This window comes from Ascaphus truei, chromosome 1, assembly GCF_040206685.1.
Source record: "Ascaphus truei isolate aAscTru1 chromosome 1, aAscTru1.hap1, whole genome shotgun sequence".
Lineage (NCBI taxonomy): Eukaryota > Metazoa > Chordata > Amphibia > Anura > Ascaphidae > Ascaphus > Ascaphus truei.
The window spans coordinates 48577716-48589258 of record NC_134483.1 but is presented as its reverse complement, the minus strand read 5'-3'; the positions used below and the strand labels follow the sequence as shown (position 1 = coordinate 48589258).

Below are 11543 nucleotides of genomic sequence, written 5' to 3'. Positions count from 1 at the left end.
CATAGAGAGCAAATTCTCCATCTTTGCTGATGACACACAATTGTGTAATTTAGTAAAATCAGAGCAGGATATCTCGGCAAGAATGACTTGGATAGACTGGAAACATGGGCAGGTAAATGTCAGATGAGGTTTCATCCAGATAAATGTAAAGTTATGCATTTGGTATGCAAGAATAAGCCGTCTACTTACAAACTAAATGGGACAACATTAGGTCAATCCTTGATGGAGAAGGATTTAGGAGTGCTTGTAGACAGCAAATTAGTGCTCAATGTCAGGCAGTAGCTGCAAAGGCAAATAACAGATTATCTTGCTTAAAATGGGGTATGGATGGAAGGGAAGTAGGAATAATTATGCCACTGTATAAAGAATGAGTAAAACCACAACTTTAATATGGAGTACTGTTTGTGCAACACTCCATCAAAAAGATATTATGGAACTAGAAAAAGTTCAGAGAAGAGCCACCAAATGAATAAGGTCTGAGGCTATGAGATGTTTTGATAACTACAGTATTTACAAATATATTCAGGGTCAAAACAAGGAACTTTCAAGAGAACTATTCATCCCAAAGACAGTACAAATGACACAGGTCATCCCTTAAGATTGGAGAAGAGGGGATTTCACCAGCAACAAATCAAAAGGGTTTTCTACAGTAAGCGCAGTTAAAATGTGGAATTCATTATCCTTGGAGACTTAATGGTAGATACAATAGATATATTTAAGAAAAGGTTGGACAGCTTTTTAGAAAGGAAAGGTGTACATGGATATACCAAATAAGTAAACATGGGAAGGATGTTGATCAAGGGAGTAATCTGATTGCCAATATTTGGAGTCAGGAGGGAATTTATTTTTCCCCTTATGAGACATAATGAAATAATCTTTCACTGGGTTTTTATTTGTTTGCCTTCCTCTGGATCAATATACTATAAATACAAATATAGGATAAATTGTAACATAGGTTGATCTCAATGGACGTGTCTTTTATTCAATTTCATCTACTACTGTACTGTATGTACATATGGAGACCTCTCTAGTCAGCACTCCAGCACCACTCCTAATCATTTAATAAACTTTTACATTCAGACTCAGGGGACTGCAATGGGCGCCAATATGGCTGCTTCATATGCAAATATCAATATGTATCAAATTAGGAAATATATATATTTGTTTAGTAGTCCAACATATAAACAATTAATATGGTATTGGGGAAGATATATCGACCACATCATTTTTATATGGACGTCTGATATTAAGACACCTAGCATTGTGTTTGAATACGCCAATTCAATTCACATGACTTTAAAGTTTACTTGAATCTATGATTTTCAGAGTATTGGTTTTTCGATGTTTGGGTAACGAAATCAGAAAGTGGGCTGGAATTGGATATGTATTTTAAACCCATGGATAAAAACAATATGCTCCTGGCTAGTAGTTTCCATTGAGGGAGTACCATTGTGGGGTTACAATTTAGCCAGTTGTTTAGAACACAAATAACTTAAAGTTCTGAACAGTTTTACAGTATGAAAATAAAATGCTGAGTATGATGTAGAAATTCATTAATACAAGTTATTATCTGAAACAACGTACAGACGGTATGTACATGAATTAGTGAAAAAACATTCCGTCGGAATTTATTGAATGACTCAAAAAAAAAAAAAAGTGAAAATTGTATTCCATTTATTAGTTCATATTCTTTACTTTCGAGAAAAGTAATAAATATAGTTTTATAATATTGGTACATATTGCAAAGAGACGTGACGCATGGGCACCTATTTCAAACTGGACTGTTATTTGCTTATGAAAAAGAGCAAAACATACAGTATTGGTGACTTTCTAATGAGATTTGCCTACGGTGGAAAAGCAGAGATTTTTGTTCAGACCAAAAAATTATACTTTCCCGTGTTTGCGTTGCAGTGAATGTAATAATACGGTAAAAAGAGACACCTTCAATCATCCAATGACTGGTCGAGTTGTTAAGATAAACAACTTCTTTACATGCAACAGCACATTTGCTGTGTATGCCTAAAATGACCCTGCAGTCGCCTATACAGTACAGTATGTGGGTTAAACCATTATACCAAAGAAACAGAGAATATACATATAGACAGACAAGACAAGCACAAGATTCTCATAGCAACTAATTGTAGCAAAAATGTATGTATAAAAATGCACATAATAAAAGACGCATATACAATAGTAAATATGCAGGTAAACCACCAATGATACAATGTTACCAGACTCCAACGATCATCATAGGGCAAGTATTGGTCCCATGAATAGAGCCGCCAGAATGGCGGTGAACAAAGGAGGGAAGTGTCCAGGTTCAAACAGGCATCAGCTCCGGTAGCGAAATCACCCGCTCCCGGTCTCAGATATGTAATCAGTCCCATTCTGGTGATTATGGGGAAGAGATATGCTCCGCTAAACACAGCACCCGCTCTTGATCTCCAACGGGCAGCCACTCACAGTGTAGTAGAGGAAGGTAGGCTCCAGTAGGGAAGGCACCCGCTCCCGGTCCCAGGTGTATACAATCCACATCTCTGTCAGCTAGACAGGTAGAGTATAGCTGGAGCAGAAATCACCTCCGTTAGCACCCAGCTGCAGCGAGGGTGCTTGGAAATGACATCACTGCTTTGCACTAGTTAGAGGCTGGACGGTTCTAAGCATGAAGAATTTTCCAAGCTAATAAAGAGCAATTAAAGGAGACCAGCTCAATATGAAAAATAGCACACGATCTAATCCAACGCGTTTCGTAGCTGGTGCTACTTCATCAGGGATTAGATTAAATTATCCTATTTTGATAGAACCTTTTTATCTGGATGATTATTGATCCGCTCTGGTACTAAAGGCTTACTAATTAGGAAAGTATCTCACTCCCTTGGATATATAATATTTAAATGGATTTTTACCAATTATTGTCACCCAACACTTTGCCCTTTAAATTTCTTTCCTGTCTCTGAATCCTTTACATTTAAATTGTTGTCCATTCATTAATTTGATTGGGGCTTTCTAGTCTTTCTATTTAATACAACATTTATTGACCAAAAGATTTTCTTGATAAATTTGTAATCTACTACTCATACTGTCTGAGGTTTAAGTGCCGCATATTAGTTCTAAATACGTTTTAAGTTATTAAATGTAAAGTTCTCTTCTAGACAAAGTTCGGGGTCTATTTTTATTATTTTGTTTACATTTAGCAGCTAATCCTTTATAGATACTTAATTAACTCTAGTATCACTCAAGCACTTCACTATTTAATAAGAACATGGGTTATTCTTTTTATACACTCAAGTTTAAGTATTCTACATTATGTCCACGGAATTGTTTTTATACAATGTATTCTATATTCATGAAGTAGGAACACCGCTTGATGGTGAGGATAGGTGCACTTTTATTAGACACAGGTATACAGTATAACTATATCTGTCAAATAATTTATAAACAGTTCACTCTTAAATATTAGTTTATTTCAGATTATCAGAGGATAGGATGTAGATACAAAACAATAGTTGTTTAAAATGTGTGCGCTTAAATATGCTGTTTAATAATGTATTATTATAATTATTATGTGTTTCTTATATTTTTTTCTTTTGTGATCAGCTTTGGTACCTGATCTTCTGCTGACAGGTGTTTATGCTTTAGTATTCATTGCAGATTATGATTTGTTGATATAGTTGTGAAGTCAATCAATTTTGTTGATTTCATTGTTTATTTTAACTGTGACGTTGCTAAGGTATCACCAGGTTTTTTCTGTTTTTAAATAAATTAAAAGTTGTCACTTCTGTAACAGAACTTGTTCACATTGTTCCCCCTATACACTGTAGGTATGTGATGACATAAGGAATTGATTCATTTGGCGCCAAAATTAAGGGATGGCTTTATTGCCTCTACACTATTTAAGGGACCACGCAGTAGTATACTTGTTCACACGTGAAGAAGGGGAATGTTAAAAACGTTTTGCTTTTATGCTGTAAATACACGTATACTTTTGAATGTCCCAGTGACTCAGTTACATTTCTCTTCCTGCATGCAGAGAGATTTTCTTGCTATAATTCTGGAACTGTATTTTTAGTTATTCAGTATACATTCATCAAACACAATTAATTAATCAAATACCCATTCCTAGACACACAAGAAAATGGGTATCTGTGGGCACTCTTATACTGCGAAGAATTAAAAAAATATGAATAAAGATGAATATTTGTTTTTCTGTTTTAGGTGAATATGTTTGTAGAAGGCTTTCACGATGCCATTATCCTCTATGCCCTGGCCCTGCATGAGTTACTGAAGAATGGCCACAGTAAGAAGGATGGGGAAAAACTGGTTCATCAGATGTGGAACAGAACATACGAAGGTACTCATTAATTGTTGCTAACTTAAAAGCTGATCATATTATTGTTTATATATCTATCAAAAATATGTAAAAGTGTTGTTATTTTTTTTTATACCTCATATGTCCTTTAAATAGTTTTTTTACCAAGTCACATGCTGAGATACCACGGGTATCCTTATTATTGGAGTAAATATGTTCACATGTGTTTGCAAACTCATTGATCATTCCTAACATCTTGTGTTGCTCTCCATCCTGAAAAATTGGCTTTTGTAAAGGTGCAGCCACTCCTAAAAACATTGTAATGTGGCATGACGGAAGCACAAATGTTGTTTCCATATAGAGTATTAGAGATTTCACCTTTAAACTACCAGGCAAACAAACGTGCACATTCTAGGAGTAAAACTCTCCCCTCATCCAAAAACTGCTATTTTTATTTATTTATAAGAATGTTTTACCAGGAAATAATACATTGAGAGTTATGAGAGTAATATTGATATGTTGTTATATATATATAACAACATATCAATATATATATATACAATATATACACTATATATATATATATATATATATATATGTGTGCGTGCGTGTGTGTGTGTGTGTGTGTGTGTGTATATATATATATATATGTATATATACAGTGTTCGACAAACCTATACATTTGCAAGCCCCGGGCGAGTGGATTTAACATCGTGGCAAGCTCCTATTGGCCCAAGCAGCACACGTGTGGTACTAGGTGGCGAGTAGATTTTTTTGTTCGGCGTGTGTGTGTGTGTGTGTGTGTGTGTGTGTGTGTGTGTGTGTGTGTGTGTGTGTGTGTGTGTATATATATATATATATATATATATATATATAAAATAAAAAATGAATAGACGATACTGTTCTGTGGCTAACGAATATATATATATATATATATATATATATATATATATATATATATATATATATATATATATATATTCTACTCGCCACACAAAAAAATCTACTCGCCACTTAGTACCAAACGTGTGCTGCTTGGGCCAATATTTACTCGCCCGGGGGTTAAATCCACTCGCCCGGGGCGAGCAAATGTATAGGTTTGTCGAACACTGTATATATATATATATATATATATATATATATATATATATATATATATATATATATATATATATATATATATACACATACGCATACGCACACGCACACACACACACACACACATGTTTCTTTCTGATAAAGCTGATGAAGGACTGTGTCTAAGTATTGTAGTGCCTTTTTGTTGATGTTACATCGCAGTGCTATCTACATCACTCACAACTTTCTAGCTTGGAGGATCCAGGACATGAAGTTTTGCATTAAAATACTAGAAAGAAGCCAAGTATAACAGTTGTCGAGTAGGAAAGAAATGCTCTCATGCTGTTTTCTGCAATAAACAAAACATTACAGAAGTACATCAGGTTTTCTTTAATCTACTGAATGACAATAGTTGGTTTTTCCATTCTCCTATTTGTTATTGTAAAAGACAGGGTTTGATGAAGACCAAACTGCCAATGTTTTTGGATAGCTGGCATTTGGGGGGATCTTTCTTTATCCTGCATTGTAATAGACGGCATGCTTATCTCGGAATGCCGTGACTCCGCACATAAGAACAGTCTCCAAATGTAATCTCTGTATAAACAGATGAGCGTAGTCTTTATTGGATCCATCGATTGTTCCATACACTCATCCTCCTTTGAAGGATTACCAGATTTTTAGGGTAAACAGTTAAAAGGGGATGGGGGGGGGGGGGGGAGGGAGGAGGATGGCGGACTTATTATCTCTAGATAACCAACCTGCAACTGATTTTGAGGTTTATGGAAAACATACCTTTTCTGTTGTTATGAAAAAAAACACTTCTGTGATTTTTTTTTTTTAACACCATAATGACTTATTAGAGTTGTTGAGTGTTTTGGTGAAGATGGGAATTGACACACGTTTTCCACTACAGAGCAATAAAAGGGTCAATTTCTCAAAGTCTCCCGGCTGCAAAACAAGGGCAAAATCAGTGCATAACAGTGCATCAGATTTGTTATAGGAAGAAAAACAACTACATGTACAGTACCTTCAAAGAGATGCATTTCCTTGAATACATCTGGTGCTATTTCTGCAGACAGTAGGCCTTGATTTGTAGGCACCAAAGTTTAGAACTTTTGTCACATTTCACTCCGATTTCAATGGGGCTAATACAGCATTCTGCATTTCTACAAATATACACCCCAGTTACCTAGAATCCCCAACTGCTGATGCAAAATGGAATCATTTTTTCCACTGTATTTTTCACATATTTGTGTACCGGTGCGCCGAGTATTCTAACACTTGCCTTAAACTTGCCTTGGAAAATCTGGGGCTATAACCAACAAGAGCCGGCCGGGTACATGCTGCAAACATTTCAGTGACATTTCTGCAGAGACTAATGGCCCATCGGATTAACACAGCAGGGGTCCCTGTCAGTTTGAATGGGACTGCCAGGGACCCCCGCTGTTAATCCGATGGGCCATTAGTCTGTCTGCAGAAATGTTGTAGCATGTACCCAGCATGTTTTCAGCATGTTTTCAGCATGTTTTCAGCATGTACCCAGCATGTACCCAGGATGTACCCAGTATGTACCTGGGTCTTGTTGGTGATTGCCCCAGATTGGCTTTAGAATACTTGTCGGCACTACAGTAGGTGCAATCCCTTCTAGTAACAACATGAGTCGGTGACAGTGCATGTTTGAGTGGTTTATTTTAAAACATTTAGCTCAAAGTTAATTTGTAAACATGGTGAGATGTAATGTGGGTGAAGGTTAATTTGCTGCAACCACTCCGTTTTGTGTGATATTGGTAGGAGTGGAGAAGAGTCTTGCAAAGACAAAATGCCAACCCTATTCTACCATTTCTCCATATTTCTCCCACCACTGTGGGATTGGGGTATTAAGGGGATAAAGGGTGAAAAAGATTGTTGGGCCCTTCTGTAGGACTATATATATATATATATATATATATATATATATATATATATATATATATATATAGATGTAGATGTAGCCAGGTCACCCCTCTTACCCTAGAGACCCCCTCCTGGTTGCGCAGCATGGTCACGTGCACCGCCGAGATAGCGACGGCTGCTTCCGAGGGTGGGGGCTGGAGCAGGGAGCCGCGCGTCTTCCCCTGCTTATGGCCGGTTGCCGGGGACGCGATCGGGCCGTTGCTAAGGCCGCGGTCGCGTCGCTAGGGTCCCGGTGGCTGGTGATTAGGGCGCCACCATTCCACAGCACTCGCGCATGCGCAGGAAAGGCACTGGACGCAGTGAGGGTCGCGCGAGTGCCGGAGCAGATAGGGAACAGTCAGGCAGCCCTAGGGAGCTCGCGCCTGCGCAGAAGGGAGCTAACAAAAGCCCGCGAAGCACTAGCCTACCAGGGAAGGCTCTTGAAGAGGACTACAAGTCCCATGAGCCGCAACAGCGCCCCACGTGACGCCAGGGAGCCAATAGGGCTGAAGAATCTCCCTGGAGAGATTGATACATTTCGCGGGCAGAGAGCACGTTGGCAGTTGCTGACTAGAGCAGCTAGGGGAAGGAGGTAGGGTGCAGGCGTCAGTGACTCTCTGCACTAGGCCAGTAATTCCCCTAGGCCCCAGATAGCCCTGAGTCACACTAGTTGAGTGTTGTAGGGACAGGCCCTAGGTTAGGGACCCTGCCCCATTAGCTATTCGCTAGTTAGGGATCCAGCGGACGCTGTGTTTCCCGCCACGAGGCTTGGGCTCAAGCCCTAACCTTAAAGAGAGCTGGACTATCTTCACGGAGGCCGAGCAAGCAGTGACTGCGGCCTGCTGGCAGCAGACAGATCCTCGCCAAGGTACAGACGGTGCGGAGCTGCGGTGATATCCACGCCGGAATTCACCCCACGCGTAGGAGGATATCCCGGCGGATCCAACCCCAGTGGTATAGCAGCACCCGTGGCTGGAGCCCGGGCAGGTAACCTACAAACCCACGTGCACCAACTAGGCCTATCACCAGACATAGTGGCTGCGCAGTCACACACACACACTGGTATAGGAATTGGGAGTGCGAGACATTGGGCTGGGTTTACTGGACACGGGGTGGGATCACTCTGTGATAGAGGTTAGCGTCCGCCGTGACGCATATGGTGTTAGCGTCCGCCGTGGCGCTTAAGGTGTTAGCGTCCGCCGTGACGCATAAAGTGTGGGCACCCGCCGTGGTGCAAGTTAGCGTTAGCGTTAGCGTCCTGCGAGACGCCGTAGTCAGGTTACTCTTAGCGAGGGATACTTGTTGCTATGTGTTGATGTTACCCGTTCTCTGTGCATGTTAGTAAAGGCATTAGTTATTATCCAATCTGTAGTACGTGGTTATTGTGTATTGTCCTGCGAGGAACCACTCCCCCTATAGTGGGAGCCATCGCAGGTGGAGGCGCTGTACCGAGTAAGTTGTTGTCCATAGCATTGTAATTGCCCCAGGCTCCCTTAGCGGAAGCTCAGCCCTCCTGTGAACCAACAGGTACCGCACCACACACATATGGTAACGTTGCATGTTTCTCCGCTCCCACAGTATAATCTGCGATCGGGGGGGGGGGGGGGGAAACCCGTTACATACATATATACTGTACATACATGCACCAATACACACAGCACACTTATTCTCCTTGGAGCTGCACTCACACACAAACTGCCATAAAAGATCTGGCATTTCTACACAAGATATATGGGAGTCTCCTGGTCATTCTGGAAGATGTCCAGTGTAGACCTTCAGGGCCCACCGAGAATTTTCTCTGCAACCCAATTGGCCAATCTTGGTCTATTCAGAGCCCCCATTAAAAAAATACAGCAAAATCTTATTTCTTCATTTCCATCAAATGTAAAGCAGCAAAAGGTTTTCTTTAAATATGCTTGCAAGTGTATAAAGAAGCTAATTACATTTTTGAGTTGTTTACAGGTTTGTTTTTGTGGGGTATTGTAAAGCGCTATGTAATTGGATGGCACTATATAAAAAAAGATAGACATACATGCATACTATTGAGCACCGTCCTTTTAAAGGGCTTTCATGTTGAAAGATTAATATCCCTCACTAAAAACATATATTGTATGACCTTGAGGAACTCATTCTCGTTAGAGGGACTAGACCTAACGTAGCCAAACACGCAGAGCATTACACTTCTCACATCCGATTTTCCGTTAGATAGCTAGGAGATTGCGATGTTTTCCTGCTCTGTACTGTGGCTGAAGTAACATATCATTCATTTTCTTAGCAGCAGATGGGCGACTCTTGGCTTATTGTGTGTTTATATTACCAAAGGGAGTTGTTATTTAACTTTCATTTTCATGCCAAGAAGAAAAATAGGCCTGACATTTCTGAAAGCTCATTTTGCTAAGGTAACGCCACCACTGTGTGCTAGAACAGGGGGGCTCAACTCCAGTCCTAAAGGGCCACCAACAGGGCAGGTTTTAAGGATATCCCTGTTTTGAGCCACCTGTGCTGAAGCAGGGACTGAACGAGCGACATGTGCTGAAGCAGGGACTAATTGAGCCACCTGTGCTGAAGCAGGGACTGATTGAGCCACCTGTGCTGAAGCAGCAATATTCTTAAAACCTGACCTGTTGGTGGGTCTTGAGGACTGGAGTTGAGCACCCCTGCCCTAGAAACTCGTGTGTACTCTTCAGTTGTTTTACATGGTGCAATCATCCGAACAGCTTAAATACCGAACAAAACAACAACTTATAAAGAGCCCCCTTAATTAACGGTATGAGTGGCAGGATGAGAAAAGGTCAGAGAAAGGGACACCAAGTACATAACATTACATTAACTGGGTCATTTGCGTGACTACAGTGGCCTTTAGTTTGACCTTGCGGCTGTTTATTAACTCAGTTATAAATAGTTTGGGGACTATTCCTAAACCTTTATTCACTAAAGCTAGTTTAATCAGCAAAAATATTTTGGCATTAGGAAAAAAATAGCACCGTTTTTTTTAACCAATTTAACAACCAATAAAGCAGCAAAGGTATGTTTTTGGAGCAGAGGTGCGTCATATGTGAGAACAGCTTCTTACATCTGATGGATGCAGAATTGTGGATGGACGCCCCTTCATTTGGGGACAAAAAGAAAAGGTGCGTGCGCAGGGACGCAGAATGTGAGCCGGCTCATTATAATCTGTGCACCATGGAACTCCTCCCCAACTCCTAATGACACTCCCCAAGTTGTAAGCTGGGGCAAGATTGGAGCAAAGTACTTCGATACATAGGTACAGGTTAAAAATGCCACGGTTTTGAGCTAAAAGTGCTTTGATACTTAGACCCCAATTCACCAAAATGATATATGCATACATAATAATCGTGTGAGAATGACCTAATTTCAGGGTTGCCACGTTCTACTGAAGACCAACCCGGAGACATTTTTTTTTTTTTGAACTGCCGCGCTTATCTATCAGTGGCGTCTTCCCGGCATCTTCCCTCAGCAACTCTTCTCAATATGGCTGCGTGGCGTCACATGGTGCTGCGTTGCCATGCCAACGGGACACTGTGATGTCAAACGGCGTCAAATTGCCATGACAACGGAACGCCTAGGCGTCACGTGACTGCGCTACGTGACCTTGTGATGACACGTAGTGTCTCGTTGTCATGGCAATGGGCATCACGTGACGCTGTTGCGTTTCTGTTGGCTTGGCAACGCGCCACCATTAGACGCCGACCGCCCATATTGAGTACAGGTGCAGGGGGATGATACCGGAGCATGCGTGTCTCTGCCACCCAGGGTTGCCGCCACCCGGAGGTTTACCAGGTAAAACCATAGCCCGGAGATACGAGGCCAAAATCCGTAGTCTCTGGGTGAAACCCGGAGTGGTGGCAACCCTGCCTAATTTGCATGTGTGTATTTGTGATAAGGGATTCGATCCTCAGTAGTCACAGTCGCATATTCCTCATTTAAGCAAAAAAATTACATGCAAGTAAAAAGTACAGATGTAGCCAGACTAACTTAACTGTTCGCGGTCAGGGCTGCCGACAGCTTTCTTGGGACCAAGGACAAGAGTTTACACATGGGCCTCCTTGTCGCCAGCCCTACAACCCCCCGCCCCCCTGTCTTTCTCTTACACTCTCCTCCACTCCTCCTTCTCTCTTACACATGCCCTTGCTTCCCCCCTCCCCCTTTCTCTTTCTCACTCCCCTCTCACTACTCTCTCCCTCTGTTTCTCTCCCCTTCTTGC

The 11543-nt window shown here is 41.0% G+C and overlaps 1 protein-coding gene across 2 annotated transcripts in view; it reads left to right on the top strand.

The window, feature by feature from the left end:
• NPR3 (natriuretic peptide receptor 3) overlaps nucleotides 1-11543 on the top strand; it is a 119217-nt gene that overhangs the window by 78430 nt on the left and 29244 nt on the right. For both annotated transcript variants that reach the window (XM_075587724.1, XM_075587713.1), the window contains exon 4: nucleotides 4216-4351. In XM_075587724.1, coding sequence (XP_075443839.1) covers nucleotides 4216-4351 — 136 coding nt within the window. The remainder of the gene's footprint in view (nucleotides 1-4215; nucleotides 4352-11543) is intronic.